At 48.2% G+C, this 19846-nt stretch overlaps 5 protein-coding genes and 1 pseudogene across 6 annotated transcripts; 3 read left to right on the top strand and 3 right to left on the bottom strand.

Moving 5' to 3' along the window:
• Nucleotides 1-3947: 3947 nt before the first annotated feature.
• Nucleotides 3948-5436, bottom strand: GCG54_00014394 (uncharacterized protein; the record flags this gene model as incomplete). The annotated part of the gene is made up of 2 exons (XM_045414230.1): nt 3948-4953; nt 5024-5436. 2 exons carry the CDS (start codon nt 5434-5436, stop codon nt 3948-3950), a joined length of 1419 nt encoding a protein of 472 aa, XP_045256696.1.
• Nucleotides 5437-7327: 1891 nt separating this feature from the next.
• Nucleotides 7328-8841, top strand: GCG54_00014393 (uncharacterized protein; the record flags this gene model as incomplete). The annotated part of the gene is made up of 2 exons (XM_045414229.1): nt 7328-8040; nt 8100-8841. 2 exons carry the CDS (start codon nt 7328-7330, stop codon nt 8839-8841), a joined length of 1455 nt encoding a protein of 484 aa, XP_045256695.1.
• A 1307-nt stretch (nt 8842-10148) lies between these two features.
• GCG54_00014392 (uncharacterized protein) lies at nt 10149-10776 on the top strand (the record flags this gene model as incomplete). The annotated part of the gene is made up of 4 exons (XM_045414228.1): nt 10149-10199; nt 10250-10633; nt 10695-10718; nt 10765-10776. 4 exons carry the CDS (start codon nt 10149-10151, stop codon nt 10774-10776), a joined length of 471 nt encoding a protein of 156 aa, XP_045256694.1.
• A 432-nt stretch (nt 10777-11208) lies between these two features.
• On the bottom strand, nt 11209-13089 carry GCG54_00014391 (Aromatic amino acid aminotransferase C56E4.03; the record flags this gene model as incomplete). The annotated part of the gene is made up of 6 exons (XM_045414227.1): nt 11209-11271; nt 11353-12131; nt 12180-12271; nt 12331-12652; nt 12718-12894; nt 12951-13089. 6 exons carry the CDS (start codon nt 13087-13089, stop codon nt 11209-11211), a joined length of 1572 nt encoding a protein of 523 aa, XP_045256693.1.
• Nucleotides 13090-13573: 484 nt separating this feature from the next.
• Nucleotides 13574-15314, top strand: GCG54_00014390 (annotated as a pseudogene). Its single transcript has 2 exons — nt 13574-15019; nt 15095-15314. Coding segments are annotated over exons 1-2 (1666 nt in total).
• A 497-nt stretch (nt 15315-15811) lies between these two features.
• On the bottom strand, nt 15812-16273 carry GCG54_00014389 (uncharacterized protein; the record flags this gene model as incomplete). Its single annotated transcript, XM_045414226.1, has 1 exon — nt 15812-16273. The coding sequence occupies one exon, from the start codon at nt 16271-16273 to the stop codon at nt 15812-15814; it is 462 nt and encodes a 153-aa protein (XP_045256692.1).
• Nucleotides 16274-19846: the final 3573 nt, after the last annotated feature.

Below are 19846 nucleotides of genomic sequence, written 5' to 3'. Positions count from 1 at the left end.
TTTGCGACGAGCTCTGTTAACGTAGGTCGGGAGGATACTGCTTGCCCATCCGCGCTGGATCCGGCGACTTGAATCGAGGATGGTGTAGAGCGTTCGTCTCGCCTCCGTGCTCATCGCGTCGACCCCTACCATCTTGAGGCATCGACCGAAAGGACGGGCACCTTTGGCCGACGCAGTAAGCCTCAACTGCACTTCAATGCTTGAATAGGCAGGTCGTTATCAGCTCGTGGAGTCCCCGGGTTCCAGAGCATCCTGTCACCAAATGGCCAAGCGAAGCTTGTCCGACGCCTTGCAGGGTCACCAGGGAACAACATCCTGTTGGCTCTGGATGGGCTTGTAACGTTTCTCGTGGCGTTCTAGAAGGGCAATCCCACGGTGTTCATTGCGAACGGCGGCGACTCGACTGGCTTGTTGGGTTGATCGACGAGGTTGGATGAAGGCTGGCTGATTGAAACTCGAATGCTAAGCTTTCTTCGGTCGAGCCACCCGCAGTTCGCGTGACAGCCGCTACAGACGCCATTCCATTCATTAAGAACAAATTGGTAAACGAGACGCCACTTGTGGTGGCCAGGTCGGAGACGATGCCAGGGGTGGAGAGATCACCAACAGGACCAAGCTCGGTGCAGAGGTGTTCGCCGCTCCCCGGGGGCCGGAGGAGAAGTGGAAGAAACCCTTGCATTCACGATGCGAAGAGACCTCAGGCGGAAGCTGACTTTCAGCTCACTAAGCTGAGTGGGCGAGCTGCCATCGCCGAGCCGGTTGCTACCGACAGCATCTTGGCTGCCGGGGTTCAGGTCTAGCCAAGAAACCAGCATCGGTACTTTTTTTTGCGGCTTCCCCCACCATGAGGCCAATGTGCGGAACATTTGTGCATCGTCCAGCGGTGGGATGACATTCGACTCAGAATCGACAGCGCCGAACATAGTAAATCTTCTATGTTTGGGATGACAGCCTTTCGGCCCTCTTTGGCGTCGCGATAACAGCACGCAAGATGACTCGTGGATTCTTCGCAACTGGACAAAACGCCTCTCAACGTTTCGCGAGTTGTCTTGGCAGAGCGGCGGTCCTGATCATCATGCCATTCGTCGCGGAAAACGAGACGCGCTACAAAAGGACCGCCCGATATTGGGCCGCAGGGGTCTCCATTGGAGCAGATTTTGTGCTCTAGGACTTGGGGAACAGTCGGGTCCCGAAGGCTCTGAGGTTTGTTTTTGCTGCTGCAAATTGGGGAAAATGTGGGCGTGGTACGGACCCCTATTCATTTTCGACTTCAATGCTCCCTCCTGCGGCGAAGTGTCCCAACGCTACCTGAGCCGCGGTTTTATGCTTACTTTATGCATCATAACCCGCGTGAAGCCGGTGTTAGGCGAGGAAAACGGGTGTTGCTTGCGCATTATCCGTGTTGCCAATGTCCAAAGTAACAACAGCTTCATCCTCGTGACAACAGTACTGCAACATTGAACCACTGGCTGATCTCGCTAACGAACATCCCATTCAAACCATTCTGTGTGTCAATTTAAGCAATTACCAAGTCTAAACCGCATGTATCCCCGCAGTAGCCTCTCCACCTCCCAGCTGCCGCTCCCGGCTTAGCATCTTGCAGACCCTCGGCCTTCAGCCAGGACCAGCCTGGCCATCACTATGGGATAGGTCTCATTTAGGGTAAAGACCCCCGTCTTTTCCATCGTTCAACCACCTTCTATGCGGAGCCGCCAAGACTTCAATCGACCATTGAGCGCAAAAATCTTCGTGTTTTTCTGACTGCTTGCCAGCCGAGGACCTTTTGGAGCTCGGGTGTTCATCGTTTTTTGAATACACTAGAGGATCTCGCTGCCACGTGAATACGTTCGGTCATTGTCATCACTCACATCGGTCACTTTTTGACACACAGAGTCAAGATAAGACGCGTCTACGCCAACATCGCAAAGAGAGAGGCGTTTTGTGGGGACTAGCATGTCTTCAGAAGTTGAGATCGCAGGCACATACAGCGACGGACGAAGGAAGCGATGCAAAGGGCCCTTGGGCAAAGAGTTCTAGCTGCTGCCTCAATGCAACGCAGAACGCGGCACAGGATCTGTCCGTCTGACTGTTCTATAATCCCTGACGCACCTAAGGCAGTCAGCAATTCGTCCATCTCTGCGGCCAATGGGCATTTATTATCTGTCAGCAAAGGTATTGTTAGCACTTTTGCGATCACGGCGTGCACCTTTGTAGGACGTCGGGCAAACTGTCGCAACCTACCCCTGCCAAACCTCGATCTGCCCGCCAATTGTCCATGTGGCGTCCAGGATGCACCTGAGGCTAGCGGACACAAACTAGACAGCACGATAGCACAGCGCCGACGATATACATCCGGCTTTCCACGCCCGTCTCGTCAACTTCGTGCTCAAAGTCTACTAACACATTGGTTACATCAGTAACCAATGGTAGCCTCCAGTTTGCAGAAGTAGCGACTGGAATTGGAGCTACAAAACTTCTCTCTAGCAAACAAGAATGGTTCTGTCGATGTATGATTGATGCGACTCTTTTCAGCATGTAATTCAATGAAGATGCAAGTGTTGCCAATACGTCTAACAAATCTCACGACATGGAGTTCAGCCTACCTAGGACATATTCACATGCGGATGATATCAGAGACTTCCTTTAACATTACCCTCCTCGAAAATATGTCGAAACCCCAGAGGTGCCGCCAACCTATCTGCGCAGTATGCCGTTGCACAACCTTAACTCCGGCGACAGGTGAGGACGGATATCAATGCGCCGCTGGATTGGCACAGTGGAGAGCCGTCCTACCACTCATTCCATGTATCCTGAAAGCCACAACCAATCTTGCCGCAAGCGTGCCTGTAGCCTATTGCTCAGTCACCACTGGACTGGACAAAACATTGGTTGACCATATCTTAGGTTCTGACTACGGCCTGTGAGTTCAAGCCGCAAGGGGCAGGCTCGCCGGGGAAGGCCCTGTTCCAGCCCCGGACATTGGGTCTCGAAATGGCTTCGCGCGCCATCATGCACCCGCCCCAGGCCCCGGCTTAGCCCAACGTCTGGGACCTTTGAATCGCGTCTAAGGGATCTTTGCGCCGCGCCAAGACTGCCTTGAGGTTGCGGCACACGCGCTCATGTCAACCTTATGCCCGTTCGGGATAGACCCTTTCTGGGGATGGAGACATTTCTTAGCGCGTCCTTCTCGTCGGATCTCGATTCTTGAATGCCACACTGAGGCTACTGGACTTGTTCATTGACATTTCATGCGACGGTCAGTAAGGAGATGTCAAATAAAGCTCTCGCAATCCATGGATCATATTTGACCATCCCGGCCGCCATCATTTTCCAGGTCCTCTCCTCTCTTGAATGCGTGCTCGCTGATCTCACAGTTACAAGCTGTGTGAAGTAGCATTTCAATAGGAATTGTTGTTTAAAAGCCAGGAACATGTCCAACATAGAGCCATTATCATGGTTGCAGAAGATGGTTGACCAGCAGGTATGGATGAATAATGGATAAGTAGTACGCAAGCAGCAGTCGATCCTCGAGGAAACGCCTGGAGCTGACGTGCGGGAACGATGCTGCGACTTCAAAAGGCATGTAAGCATGATGCTGTAGGCTCCAAATAGTGAGCCAATCTCATCATTATGTTCACGTCATGCCAGCGATCTTGCCATCACTTCCACCGTAATTCTTTCCTTTTTCATCTTCATTTTACAAACCATCTTCAGTGACTAGGAGATTACAAAGGCGACATATTACCTCCATTCTACTCAATCCACCTACAACCTGACAGCGTAGGTGACGTATGATGAACAAAAGATTGCAAGCCCTCTCTATTAGATAGGGTAGGCATGATTGATGCGCGTGTTGCCAGGTAAAAAATGGTAGCTGATTGCATCATATTGTGGCGTTTACAGTCTTGGTGGTCCTGTTTCTCCCCCTTTCATCTCAGTCCACAGAATTAGGCAGCCTGTCGTCGACGACCTCTCTCTCTTCTGAGAGACGGGGAATCAGCAAGGCTAAGCTGACGCATTGTATCTTCCACCTTCCCGATGGCCTCCTCAACCCCCTTTTGATGCCGCTGCCGGATTTCAGCTCTACGACCGCACTTGTGCCGCTGTCTGATTTTGTCCCGTTTACCGTCCTGTTCATTGCTAGCCGCATCTTCTGGCTTGGCTGTAACCTCGGAGGGGAGCGATTGAGATGAAGCAAACGGAGAAGAATCTTCGATAGCTTTCAGGAAAGGAGGTCTTCCGTGAGGTCTCCTTCTGTGAGGCTTCTCATCTCCGTCGACTTGATGTAGTCGCCCTTTGGAAGCATGTCTATGAATCTTCCCTCTCAACCGTTTAGGGTCTTTCTCATCTTTCGACGTTTCAGACGCCAATGAAATTTCTGACGTAGATTGTGGAGCTGGAACCTGGTTTTGCGCGTGGCCCAAGTTGGTCTCGGACTGAACTTGCTTTTCAGCCGAGGTTATCGAGGATACTGGACTAAGAGTGCTGCTCTCGACTGCCTCATACTCCGGCAGCAGAGTAGTTGCCCTGCTCAGTGTGTACTGGGATGCAAGAGTCTCTCCAGATAGGCTGATTGATTCTGTGACGTCATCTAACTTTTCCTCTGCAACAGGTTCCAGAGATGCAGGCGAAGCCTCCTCAACAAGCTCCGGAAGTGGCTTGTCCACATTCATTGGTGCGGACTTGGGTGTCCTGCTGGCAGCTTGTGCTCTTGCAAGTGCCCGCCTGTAGGTCTTCGTGTTGATCAAGTCAAAATCGAAGTCAAACTCGGTGGTGCTCAGTATCGACTCATTATCACCGTAAACGCTGTCAAGCTGGTCCTCCTCAAGGGGGTCGGCAGCTTTCGCTCCAGGGCCTGTATTGATGGGGACAGTCTCGAAGCTGTCTTGTCTCGCTGCAACCAGCGTGGATTGGTTTTGGATGAGCAGGTCCTTGATGTCTTGCGTAGAACGTCTGCGTGAATGTGTCAGCTAAACTGGAGCTTTAATGTATGCGCAAAAGGACCGTTCAAGATAGGACCCACAAGTTGAGCGTTTGCGTGAGCAAGGTGAGTGTAGCCTTCTTCCTGTCAAGTCGCCCGAGAAGTCGGGTCATCTCTCCATCTTTCCACAATACCAGAATCTTTGTCTTCCAATCGCTCTTGGCGAACAGCTGCTCATACTCCTTGTGGATGAGCAATAATGTCGCATGACACCCCTTGACGGCTAAGGCGAACACGTCCTCGAGAGCGAGTCGATCAATCACATTGGGATCCCGACGGACCACATCCTCAACTTGACTGAGCGCGTACTGAACCGCGTAAATCTCCTCGGCGATATCGCAAACATTCTGTGGCGCGTTATCCAAGTGGTCCAAGGTGTTTTTGATCTTCAGAGACGCCGTCAAGACGGCGCCCGCCAGTGACGCTGCCGCAGTGATAATCGTAATCGGATCCATTCTCGCGACGTATCTCAATAATGAGGTTCATTCAAAGAGCAAGTTTGTTCGGAACAGACTTACTCGATCTGGGCTGTTCGACTCGTGTTTCGACGGGCCGTGCGGCAACATCAGCCGGGAGGTTTGAAACATGACTATTCTGTGCCGAGGTTCATCTGCCAGCTTGACTTGAGTTTCATCGTGCATGCGAGCTGCATGCGAGCGGCTTTCTTTGAAAACGCCGAAGATCGAGAGCATGTGAGTCGAATATCATCGTTAAGGTCTGCGCCCCGTAGCATCGGGGGGCACGAGTAGCTCCATACTGCGTTGCGATATCTCGTAAGGGCTCATATTAGGCTCTCAACGAGGGTACTTTCTATGCCGGGTCTGTGACCATCGACTAGCCTTTTGAGATCTAGGAATGAACAAGAAGCTAGGTTCCAATTGATCGATTCCAAAGCTCTTCGTCTCAACAAAAGTAGGATATTTCTGCTTTCTTCGTCCCGTGCGATGTCGTTGTTCTCTGATCTGCCCAACCCACCGGGCACGGGTTAACTCTGTCTCGGGACCATCGCTTGTGCTGGCTTTCTAGTTGGGTTAAAAGAGTAATTAGCCCAAATTGACGCCAGGACCCTGCTCTTCACTCCCGGCCATTCCTCGGCGACGTTGAAGCAGTCAGGCAGTCTGATAAACGCCGCGCAGGCTACTTATCCGTCGGAAGATGCCGAGTGAAAGGAATCCATACCAAGACGATGTCATGCCTTAAAGGAAGTTCGGTACCGCATTCGATTGCTTTCCCCTCTCGTTCATTTTAGTAAGTCGGGCGCGCCAGCTGCCAATGCGCTCCTGGCTGCCCGGGACCGTGGCACCCGAGAATCTCGCAACATCATCCGTGGCATGGAAGAGACCATGGTGCCGGAACTTGGCAATGCGGCTTTTCAAAAGAATTGGCATTCATCAGGATGAACAGCACATGACTTGCTCGGAGGTATCGCAACTGTCTCTGCCTGTCGGATTCCTTCGGCTCCGTCGTTGAATTGAAAACATCAAGTCTATCAGCGTGGGCCTCTAGGTTGAACTGTGAGACTCCTAGTTTTCGCTAAGTCCAATGATTCGCTGGGCTGATTCGGGCCTCGATCCGGACTGGAAGGTCAACCTGGACACAACCAGAGAACGGGCCAGTTCCCCGCATCTCCCCGATAACGAAAAGCTGCGACGAAGCCAGGGCCAGAAAGGCCTGAGCGGTTGATCGCCCTACGAGCGTGTTGGCTTGCTAGTCAGGCTGAAGTCTATTACTACGAGCTGAAGCCAGTAGAAGCAGCTGTAGAATCCGAGCCGGCCGGAGAGCTGGGGGCTCCGTGGAAGTTCTCTCAGCAATCTGAACCACGTGTGTCCATGTCGTCTGCAATGGCCAACGCGGTCAATGCTTGCAGGTGAGATGGTATGAAACACATGCGATCCGCCATTCAACTGGAACATATTTCGCCATTAGCAACCTTGATCGCCCGAAGCATACGAGGTGACGAACTAGAAAGCGGAAAGGCACGCGACTTTGACTTCAGTCGCGAAGCAACTGGTGTTAGAGTTTTGTCGGCACGACCTTCTACTCATTGGTTCACGATCAACAGAGTTTTTTCTTCCCCTTCTATATGCGCCTATGTAGGCTCGAAAGGGATCGATTCTGTCGATCTCGCTGGCAGAATTCACCCCGCGGGCATTAAACGGTTCTGTGAAAGGCATGGGCCAAGGATCGAGTAAGCTTTGTGAAATGCCTAAAGAAGGACAAACCCGAACGACATTCACGTCCATGAAGGCGAAGTATGTACAACGTGTAGTCCCTAGTTGATTATATCTTCCATGATGGTCCTATCTTTACGCGCGTCGCTTCACATGCTTCAATGTCAGCTCAATCATGTCCACTGCGGCGCAACTGCGCGGGACACTGGCACCGCTTCCAGAGAACCATCGCAGTGGACTCATAATTCTGACTGCGGTTTCATTCCTCTCGTTCCTATCAACGTTGATTCTTTGGCTCTTCATTTCGTATAAGCTCTTGAAGGAGCGGCTGACCCAAAAGAAGCAGCCCGACGACGGAAGGCCAAATGTCGTCATTGGCGGAGTTCCAGACCTCACCCTCGGGCTTGACGCGCCCGCATCTGGGGCCCAAGGCTTCGCTCGGCTTCAAGAGCTCGACAGGCTAGCCGCCGAAGAAGAACAACGAAATGCCGAGGCGGAACGAAGACGAGTCGAGGAGGCGGTGCAGGCCCGGAACCCGTTTCCGATCCTCGTCTACAATCTGCTGATAGCAGATATGATGGAAGCGTTGGCATACGGGCTAAGCTTCTACTGGGTTTACGCGGACGGAATATTTGCCCCATCATCGGTTTGCTGGGCTCAAGGCTGGTTGGGTTCCACGAGTAATTTGGCCGCAAGTTTGTTCCTGTCGCTCATCTCGGTCAATACGTTTTTGACTGTTGGTCTGGGTTACAAGGTGCCGCCATGGGCGGTATACACTGCGATCGCTGTTCTCTGGACGTTTGATTTTGTAGTCAATGGCGCCGGAGTCGGAATCACTGCACGAACTGCACCACCTGGAGAGTCCTTCTTCATGAGAGCGAATGTGTGGTAAGACACAGCTTTGAACCGATAATGTAACTCCATGTCATCTAACACACGGCGACTAGGTGTTGGATCTCCACGGCATACGACCCTTGGCGCCTGTGGGCTCACTACTTTTGGGTTATCGTATCCATAGTCCTCACGATATTCTTGTACTCGTTTGTTTTCTTTACATTATGGCGTCAGAAGCGGAGCTGCCGGCACTTGCCAGAAAAGCGCAACACCCAAGAAACGGGACAGCGACAACTCTCCGGCTACCATCCGGCATTCTTGCTGTACCCGTTCGTCTACATCGGCTGTAGCGTTCCATTAGTCGTCGGCCGAATCACGTCTCTATTAGGGATCGACCTTGGTATACCATACTTCGCATTCGCTGGCTGCGTCCTGGCTGCGAACGGCCTCTTCAACTGCATCTTATGGACGACAACGATCATCTTCAGCGCACCTCAAGATGTGCACGACACAGGGCTTGATAGGTACGCCTTCATGCGAACCCCGATACGCGAATACGGGCACCGAGTCATCATTCGAGGACCAATCAGCAGAAGGGTTCCCATCTCGGAGCTCCAGCCTACGAACAGTGGCGGGAAGAAAGAGTGGTGGTGGTGGAGACACGGGGGTTTGCGACCTTGGGGAAAGTCGTACGTCAATGCGCACGAAATGCCCGTTGTGCGATCGGTGCGCTCATACGAAGTTCCGTCGCCGCCATACTCGTTGCCGGTGATTGTGGAGGGGCCGTATATACAACTGGATGTTGTCACAGCAGTGAGATACGAAGCTAACGATCCTGCAGAGAACACGAAATAGAGACCTTGGCAGACAGCCGGAAAGGGATAGAACAGAAACCAGATTGACGAGAGAAGCTCCGTCATATTGATTAATGATATCTAAATTGACCATATAATCGTTCTAACGAAAGGTCATTGAGTAGTTTGCCGTGTGCCTAGCCATCCCGCTTTCCGTCGCGTACATCAATCTACGGCCGCAAGTCGACATCGGCCCGAGGTGAGGATATCCGGCTACTCCGGGTGGATCCCAATCCCGGTACCCGTTGGAGCTCATGTTTCTGCCAACAGCTTTTGTTGAAGTTTGATAGGATTGGCAATGCCAAGCACTCGGACTTTGAGGCTTGCCTGCCGTTGAGTGTTTCTGCCATCAAACCTTTGGCAATCCGGCAAGGGGTAGTCGGGTGGCCAAAACTCCCCGTTTCTCGAGGCATCTGGCCCGGTCGGCTGTTTGTTGGTCCAAGACAACAATCGATGCTCAATGGAATATTGCTGAAGGCAAAATGCACGTACCTCTAGGAAACGTTTGTTGGAAAACACACGTGCTTTTTTCGGTGGCTCCGCGCTGATGAGCACTCAAAACGCCCTTCGTTGACCAAACACGCAAGGGAAACCTCTTTCGGTGGTGGTTCGACAAACTACGGGGTTTGAAAGCAGTGGATGGAGTTTCGGAAATCTCGATGAGTTGAAGGAACGGCTGATTGACTCGAATCTGCTGAGAGAGCCATACCTTACTCCCACATACTTACAAAGCCAAGCCACCCCTTGCTCCTGATAAGGACCCGATCGGGCGACTTCATTAGCTGTTTGCGCATTCTAGGGGCAACGCTGTCGATCTTCCCTCTCCGATAGCCCACAGGACAGTTTATCAATCTCTTTCAGATAGAAACTTATGTTCATAGGGTGATTGGCATGGTTTAAAGGGGTCTTTTCCCCAGGGCTTTCAGGCATCGCCACCACCCCGCCTAGCAGCTGGCGCTTCGCTCTTGGAAGCTTGGATAATTTCCGTCCAAAAGCAGACCCGTATTCAAATATTGCTTCTTCTTGTCAAACACAAAGATTGCGATCTTCTTGCCCTTCACAGAAGCCCACAAGACTTCGCCGTGGCTTGGTGCTTTCTGGGCATGTCTTGGAGAGACTTGGAGTCCTTTTGCATTGTATTGCAACAGTGGTGTAGCGGATCTGCGGTTTCTAGACACTGTCTCCCAAATACTTTATGAAGAAATTGTCCGCCTTCAGAACCTCTCCTCCCCCACTTCACCATCAGCCAACAATTCAATAGCTCAGCCCAGGTCCGGCCTTGAGTCTCTAGCACCACGCTCGTTCAACATGTATACCAGATACCTTTCCCTGCTGATGCCGGCCTTGATGGCCATTATGGTTCGTTGCAATTCTAGTCGTATTTGAAACGCACACTAACGAGACCTTAGACCGCAGCAACCGAAGCTCCTATCGCAGGCTACAATGTCTTTGTGCCTGAGTGGGAAGTAAGAGCCCACCCCAGTGGCGACGCACTTCGCCTCAACGGAACGGCGGAAGAAGTCATCCAGCAGATCGAGAAAATCGACCCGGACTTCAAGGGATCTTTCAACATTGACGATCTCCCAGAACAGGAGGAAGAGGTAAATAGTCCACAAGAATTGCACAGCCGCGGTGTGACAACGTTCCCGCTCGACAAGGTCATCTGCGACAATTTCAAGCCGGCCAAGTCGTCTGAGGTCATGAGTGCCGTTCGATATCTGAACGATATTGGGGGGAGGCCCAAGAATGGCGGTGGTCCAGCAAACTGTGGTAGGGTTAGCTGCGGTTACAAGGTAAGACGTATCAAAAAGTCTGCGTTGTAGGTATTCTTAGCTTACTTATAATCATCGCCAGGTCGCCGTTTGGTGGTGCAATGATGTAAGTCTCCCAACTTTCTCGGGCACAAAATCTCAATTCCTCCCAGAATATGAAGTAAATTGACGGATGATCTGTGATAGGGAGCGCAAACGAGAGAACTCAGTGGTTTTAGCTCCATTACGGCTGGCATCTATGCGATCCAAACGATGTGCCAACAGACTCGGCCCAAGTTTGCTGGGCAGGCCTTCCACCCTGACAACTGGAATGTGATCGTTCGTTGGGAAGACTGTTAAGAAGATTCAGGCGGGTTGGATTCGCATGTCACATGGGTCAGACATCAATCTAGTCCGTGTTAGGTCCTGAATGGCTCGGATGGAGCAAGTTTCACTTCTTTCGACACATATTTCTCACATAAGGCAGGACGCATTGGTAAATTCATCATTGGCAATGGACGCGAGAGCTATCGCTGCTCATTGCACACTTCTGAATAGCAAAAAATCTTAATTTAGATAATGTCTGAGCCCAAAAGACTCTCCATCTCGCGGCATGTTCACCGCCAATACCTCTCTACGACCTTTGACAGGCGTTCAACGCCAGTATCGATCTGCTCCTTCTGCACAGCGGGCATTATCATTAGCAAGTGGGATCCAGAATGACTCTTGAATGATTTTGGGTTATCTGTGTCTTTACTTACCGTCGGTGTTGCGAACGAAAAGCGGAAGTGCGCCGTTCGTGGGTCGGCACCACGTGCCTTTGTTGTCGTCATGTCCGGCCCTTGCCACGCATGATAATAAGATCCCGGTGTAAGAAGTACGAGCTCGGTAGCCCACGCTTTCCATAGCTCGTCCGCAAAATCTTTCTCGGGGTCTTTGCTAGCGCCAGACTTTTCCATATCCATGAACTCGTCAATACCATCGAAGTAGAACTTGCACCAGACGAACATGCCAGCACCAGGGTCCACGAAGCTGAAGACTGGTCGCAACTCTCCACTTTGCTGAGACCTTACACATGCGACGAGCCCCTGCGCCTGGGGTACTGGTGACTTCGCGGCAGGGAGAACGACAAAGCGTGCGTGGAACGCGTCAAGTAGCCAGTCTCTCCTCTCACGGTACTGAAATTGGAGGCTCTGAAGCCAAGTAAGATAGCCATCAATGCCCCAGCGTCGGAGTAAGCCCAAGACAAGAGCTTGGCTAAGACCTGCGGGGTCTTGTGTCTCAACTTCTGTCGCGCGGAGGAGACGTTCAGTGAAGACAGGGTTGGCCACGAAGTATCCCATGCGAAGTCCTGGGAACAGCGTCTTTGAGAACGATTCGAGGCGTATCACGCGGCCCTGGACATCCATTGACAGGAACGTCGGAACCAGATTCTTGAGAAATTCCTTTGTTGGCTTGCGTTGGAATGCGGGTTCCTTGGGGGTAAGGTATCCGGGGAATTGCAAGAAATAGTATGGGTCATCCTCGACGATGATGATGTCTGCGTACGGTGAGTTTTCGAATAACACATAGTGAGGTCTGCTCTTACCAAATTCAACACAAACGTCGTATATCTCCCTGCGCCTTTGGGCTGTGATAGTGATACCGGTGGGGTTTGATCCCACAGAAACCAAATAAAGTCTGCTTCTAGTCAGATCCCAAAGCCGAGACTTCAGCGCGGTTACTGAAAAGTGACGTACACTCTAGGTCTAGGGCCGCCTCTCTTCTCCGCATCCCAGTTCTGGAGAGTTGACCTGAGATCCTGTGCCAAGATACCATCTGCATCGGCTGGAATGGGCACGGCCTTAATCCCAAGGGGAATCCAAAGAGCCTGAGCTGAAGGATAGGTAAACTCCTCGACAAGAACAAGGTCGTTTTCTTCACAAAGAAGGCCGACAATCTTTGCCCAAGCGTTCGTATTTCCCGGGTGCAGCAGACATTCGTAATCGCATGGAGGCGCATGGACCGTCTCGGTCAGCTCTCTCGCCAGTTCAACTAACTGGCGGTTGCCGGCCCCAGAACCTATAAAACAAAAACTCAGATTCATGGTCTCTCTTGTTGATAGGAACGCGGAATTGGTTTCGTACCGTATTGCAAAAACTGAGACAACTCCAGATCGCCAGGTGATGCACCCCGGCCAAGAGTTAGACTCAGTATGTCCGGGTTCTCGGCCCCCACCTTGCGGTCTCCGGCGAGGGACGCTTCTGGAGTCAAACAGCTGAACTTGGCCTCTTCAAGCGGAAAAAGAGATGGGTGCGGGAGTCCTACGGATCTTTTTCAGCATCAGGTTATCAAGAGCTTCGGTACGAATTTGAAATACCTCCAGCAAAACTAATCATGCCATCGTAGCCCATGAACTTGATGATGTCTTTCAACGGCGAGGGATGGCGGGCTTTGCTCTTGGCATTGATGTGGTGGGATAGGTCCACGTTGGAAGGGAATCGGTCGATGCTGCCCATTTTGCCCGTGTGAGAGAGGATTGCTTGATAGACGGTGGTGCGAAACGCTTTGCCTGAAGACAACTATTAATTACTCGGCGACAGAGTATGTTCGTACAGCTGAGGAACACCGGCGCTGCACTCATGATCTATGGCCTCTTATCTAATCTCCATGTCACCAGTTTCCATTTTGTCTTTACGGAAGTCATTGCAATTTGTCTGGTCAACATCCTGAAAGGGCTTAGACAAGATGGCTTCGGCCGGAGATCCGACCGAAGAAGACGTCTTATCAGCAGGCCCCGCGGGCGATAGCGCACCTGCTGCCGCTATCGGCCCCGCAGCGGGACGGATGTCGGACCCTCGGAGACTAGATCTGTGGCCGATGACGAGTAAAGCGATATCATCACGACATCAGATCGAGCTTCCGTTCGCTAACTAAAATTCGGGCGCTGGTGACGCTTTTGTGAACAGCGTCGGAAACCAAACAGAATATTTCCTGACCAAGATGGGCAACAACATTTCGTACCAGCAAACGCCGGTTGAGCTGAGCTTAGGGGACAAGGGCAAGATCCGCGGCCTTCAGTTCGACGATAAGTCCCGCCGTTTCACGGGCGTTCCCTATGCGCTTCCTCCGACCGGCGAGCACAGATGGCGCAAACCTCGACCACTGCCGAGTTCATATTCGTACAGCGACGACGGAGACGGCGCATACGATGCGACGAAATTCAAGGCCGTGTGTCCCCAGAAGGCCTTCCACGTCGTAAAACCTGACGGCCAGGGTGCTACGCACAGCGAAGACTGTCTGTTTGTCAACATCTGGACTCCGGTGCGCAAGGATGGCGAGGAGGACAAGAAGTGGCCGGTGAAGCTTTGGATCCATGGCGGCTGGTTTCAGATGGGCGACCCGTCCCAGGAGCCTGGCATGGATGCGACCGAGCTCATCACGACGGGCGGGCTCAACGCAATCGTCGTGGCCATCGGGTACCGACTTAATGTCTTCGGCTTCCTTGCCGGCGAGGACCTTCTCCGAGAGAGCGGCGGCGAGGCAGGCGGGAATTTTGGCCTCTGGGATCAGCGGGTCGCAGCCGAGTGGGTGCGAGATAACATCACGTACTTTGGCGGTGACCCTGACAACATCACTCTTGCCGGCCGCAGCGCCGGTGCATACAGTGCTGAGGCGCAGATGCTATACGACTTCCGTAAATCTGGCGACAAGTCCTCGCTGTACCGCCGCATTTTCATGGACTCCAACGCGATTCCTGCGCAGCCCAAGTCCTTGGCAGATGTCCAAGGGCAGTTCGACGAGCTTTGCGAATACTTCAAGATTGAAAAGAGCCTACCAGGATCCGAAAAGCTCTCAGCCTTGCGCGACATCAGCTGGGAAGATCTCATCAAGGCAGTCCCCCATTTGAAGAACCACACATTCCGACCCGTGACGGACGATATCTTTGTGCATTCGGGGATGATCGAGTACCTGCAAAGCAAGGAGTTCGCCGACGAGTTCAAGAACAGAGGATACAAGATCTTGATTGGAGAAGTGCGAAACGAAGAGACGTTGTACTCTTCATACAATGCCCCGACCGAGCCGACCTTGGATGCCCTCAGGCTACAGGTATCGAATTACTATGCCCCCGATGTCACCGATCGAGCCATCCAGCAATACAAGTTACCGGAGTCGGACAAGCTGGAAGATTGGCAAAAGACTTTTGGTAGGCCACTCAGAGCCTGAAGTTGTAGAAAACTTGCTCATGTCGATGATTCTAGGAAACATTGTGTCTGACGGCCAAGTGCGCGCACCGTCTCGAGCTCTGGCCAAAGCACTAGTCGATAACGGCGTCAGCCTGCAGGACGTGTGGCGATACCACATCGCATATCGGTTGTCTTTCATCGATGAGAAGGTGGCACCGGCATCGTTTGGTGTTGCGCATGCGATGGACAGGCCAATTTGGAAGTGAGAGCTACCCCTGATTTGAGGAACACCCAAGTTTTGTAAGGGAATGGAGCTGACTTTGACTCTACGTAACAGCTTTGCCATCTGCCACGGACCAACGCCAGCTGAAAGACAGCTGATGGAGGATTGGATCGGCATATTGGTTGCCTTCGTCAACGATGACAAGAGCTATGAGTTCGGCACCACCTCAGTTGATCAAATAAAGGTGATGACTCCGGAGGGAAAGATCGAAGTTCAGGCAGACGGAAGATGGGAGGAGCTGGTGAAGCTAGGAAACATCTTTGCAGGCAACTAGGGCATAAGTAGTAGAAACATCCAAGCCATTCATATCGAATTATTTTATTTCCGTCATATGGACTGCGTTCATTGATGCCACTGCCCCTGGCTCTATGGTAGAGAAAACTGCCGAGCCGAAGCAATGAGCTTGACCATAGTCGCGTGACGCGCCAGTTGATAAGTGTCCAAAGCTTGTACGCAGAAGTAAAAGGTGGAACTGAACGTTTAGTGAGATTGGACGTCACCAAGATTGCCTGAAGACGACGTCAAGACGAAGAACCATGCGAGGAGACTCGAACAGGCCTCATGCGGGGACTCTCCGACGCGGCCAGTACATAACATGATGTGCATCAAAGAGGTTAGCCCACTAATACCCACCATAGAAGACCGCAAGTAGGATGCATCATATTGATCATCATATGAAATGGTATCTAATTTCATTAAGTTCATCGTAGTGTTGTTACAATATTGTTACAATTTTGTACATTCCACCTCCACGTCTTCCACATCGTTCCCTTATTTTGTCGTAACGTGATCTGCAGTGTGCGCCGGTGGCATGCCCGAAACACCTCCGTTATTCGGGGCACCGTATCCGTACTGGCCAGGTGCAGCAGTGTGCGCATATCCGTAACCTTGCTGTTGTCCGTAACCTTGCCCGTAGTTGTGACCACCCTGGGGGTTGGTGTTGTTCGGGTTGTAGTTGCTGGAGCCCATGCTGGAGCGGTTGTCCCCGTAGTACTTTTGCATCTCCTTGCTGTGGTTGGCGCGCTGCCTCTTGTGGCGACGGAAGAGACAGAAGGCGAGGATTATTAACGCAATGCCGACAACAGCCCCGATGACAATCGCGGCGATGATGCCGCCGCCGATGACGCGGGCGCCCGTACGAACGCGGCTACCGGACGAGCCGACTCTGCTGCTTGTCACGCGAGCAACGAGGTCGAGAGCTACTTCGCGAGCTTCGATGGGGAGAGAAGGCATGTTGATCGACAGTACTTTGGGTCTATCAGAGGTTGATAATGGAGGTTCAATAATGAAGAACTTGATGTGTAAATTGTGTTTTGATGTCTGCTGATGCAACGGCAGTGATCTTCTTTCGTCTCAAACTGATGCCAGGACGTTGAGCGCTTTATCTTTCCCATTAGGACAGCACTTCCTAGCGTGACTGAGCGTCATAGCCGTCATGTCAGGCCGTCAGGATCTCCCCAGGTAGCATCACCGCCTCAGTTAGTACCAGACAAGTGCGCGATGAATGACATCGTTCGTGGCACAGCAGCAACCGAACTCATCCGTTTCGGGGGATACGAGTGGCTGCCTTGCTCCCAAGCCTTTTAGTCTGGCCGGCTGTTGAGCAGGATGAACTGCCCAGCAGGCATTAGACAGGCGGGATCGACCGTTGATGTCATCAGTCTTACTGCCAAGCGAGATCAGCCATCCTAGCTAGCGTCTACCGTAAACTGCCTGTGGCACGCGGGGTAGGCAGCCACATTGACGGTTGGCGAATCCAGAAGCCGTCCAGAATTTTAGAGGAAAATGGTGTTGAAATTTGTAGAAAACAGGAAAACGGAGAGAAGTGCTGGAGCTCAAGAATGCTGATCGAAGCCGCATTGGGCCACACGCTATGGGCGAAGCACTCGCTGGCTGCTTCCGATTCACACCATCGCACTTGGCCAGAACGGACCCTGAAAATCGGTGACTTAGGGACGTTTGGCGCATAATCAGTGACGATGATTTCGCCCGATAGGATAGAGGGCAACTCTCCCTTGGGTTGAGCGCTCAGCCACACCAAGCGCCACACATGTCGAACGATGCAGACTTACTAAGTAGTCGATCGACAGATGTGGCTGTGCTTGTTGAGCTTCATCAAGGAAGACTGGGTGATTCAGTCGCGACTCGTCTCTATGCAATCAGACGGTCACGCAATAAACAGAGACACCCCTCCAATCTTAACATTAATATAGCAGCTCATGCATTTGATAATGATTGGTGCCAACTTAGTCTTGTTCGTAAGTATTGTTCTCTATGATGATAAAGACTACCTAGTGTTAATGATGTGAACTTACTAAGCATGATGGAGGTAGATTTGCGCTCGTTATATGCAGGTAAAACATTAAGCTTAAATGCCTGCTGCGTGAAGTGGCTTGATTAATCTAGCTATAAGTACTAGGCGCGCCTAGCTATAAAGTAGTATAGCTAATCCCTTATATAAAGGTGGGATTTAGGCTAGGGTTTAGGCCTTAGACTTAAGTCTAGTTAATTACTATCTTATACCCCCCTTTTAGCTAATACCTCTTATATTTTATAAAACTATTCCTATCCTAAAGTAATAATTAGATTAATTATATAATTATTAATTTTATTCCTAGTTATCTCTTTTATACCTTTTTTTTTATATTAATTTTATTATTCTATTTTACTTTTTAAAATACTTCTAATTTCTAACCTTTAGTTATATATTAATTATAATATAAAACCCTTATTAACTTTAAAGTAACTTTAATATAAATTTAAGTTATATAGTTTAGTAGTTTAGTTACTTCTAGATTATATAGATTTAGATTAAAAAAACTAGTAACTTAATTTTAAGGTTTTAAATTTAAATTAGATTTATAGTAATTAGGTTTAGTTAACTCCTTAATATTAGTTAAANAGTTAAATAATATAAGTTTTATATTTTATAGTTAAACTTAATACTTTAAAATAAGTAAAGTTTATAGATTCTTATAAGAGTTAGTTTTAAGATATATTAATATTTTATATAAACTTAATTAACTAGGATAATTATTAGAAGATACTATAAAGTTTAGTTTTCTTTTTGCTTTTATTCTAATTTATATTTTTAAGATCTAATTGAAATTAAGTAAGTTAAACTTAGGTTTATATCTTTTTTAGTAGTTAGTATTATTATATTTTTAATATAGATAAATATTAACTAAGATATCTAATTTAGTAATAAACTTATAACTTAGTGAAGTTAAAGTTTTTAATTACCTTTTAAGCTTTTATTATTAAATAACTTCTTATATAAGAGACTTTTATAGTTAGTAATTTAACTATTAAAAAGAGCAAATTAAGGTAATTAAAATAATATAAAATTTAACTATAAAAGTTAATTAGTTAGTAAGATATAAAGGAATAAAGTTATTATATATAAANAAAATAGTAGTAAGTATTTACTTATTTAATATAGTAAAAGTCTTCTTTTTTTTACCCTCTATTACTCTCTCTCTCTATCTATCTTATTATACTTTAATATAAGCTTTATAGATCTCTCTAACTTTATTAATAGTATACTATTAGTTCTTAAAGGTACTACTACTACTATTATTAATATTACTACTCTTAGTAGTAGTAGCTATTAACATATAACATTCTTTTATAATAATAATAATAATATAAGAATAATAATAACGCTTAACTTACTTTAATATTCTATATAAAATAAACAAATAAAGTTTAAGGTACTAAACCTTATATAAAAATACTCTATTTATTATAACCTATAACTATAATATTAATTATATAATACGTATAGTTACATAAGCACCTTATATAATTAGTAGTTTAGTAGGTTACGTTTCAGATTATCTTTCCCCTTACTTTTCCCTATTAGAGGAAGTAACTTACTAACTACATAAGCAATAATAACTAAAGTCATTATAATATATCAATTCCCTTATTATTATCTATATAATTAAATACCTATAAATACTTAAGATTATCACCTTTTATTATAATATAAGCCTATTTATAACCTTATACTATATAGGCATATATACCACGCCCCTAAATACATTTATACCTATACTAATAAGTTATAAGTCTAGCTTAAAGATAACCTCTATTCCTTCTACCTCTTTACCTCTCTCCTACTTACCTATAAAGCCCTACCTCTACTTAAGGGTTATATATACTAAAAATTAATCCTTTAAACGCTTTTCTATCTATACTACCTACATAGAAGCTAATATACTAACTAAACTAGTAATTTAGTTCTATAAGATATACCTCTTATGAATCTATATAACTAATCCTATATAAATCAACTATACCTCTATTAATCCTTCCTTAAGTAGATAATCTCTCGCTACTACTTTATTTAATCTATATCCCTTAGATTATCTCTTTAAACTATCCTCTAATCTACTCCTAATCTAATTTAGACCTATACTTATAGCCTAATAGACTTCCTCTTAACTAATCTACTATATAGGATATATATCTCCTTAGTCTAATAGAAGTCTAGCTAAAAAAGATATTAATTAAAGAGAAGGAATAAAAACCACTCTTTTTATTAATTAAACCTTAACTCTCTAAGTTTATAACTATTATAACTTTACTATAAGAACTACTATACTATATATATAATAGCTCTTTAGTTATATAACTTCACTATTATTTAACCTTTATAAGACTTATAACTATATATTATATAGTAATAAGGTAATAATAACTAATCCTAAGGTCTAATTCCCTAAACTTATAAGCTCTAAGAACTATAAAGTATAAGCTATATATATAAAAGCCCTACTATATAGTAAAGATATTACTATA

This window comes from Colletotrichum gloeosporioides, assembly GCF_011800055.1.
Source record: "Colletotrichum gloeosporioides strain Lc1 chromosome Unknown consensus_114, whole genome shotgun sequence".
Lineage (NCBI taxonomy): Eukaryota > Fungi > Ascomycota > Sordariomycetes > Glomerellales > Glomerellaceae > Colletotrichum > Colletotrichum gloeosporioides.
The sequence above is the reverse complement of the archived record's forward strand: the minus strand, read 5'-3'. Positions and strand labels throughout refer to the sequence as shown.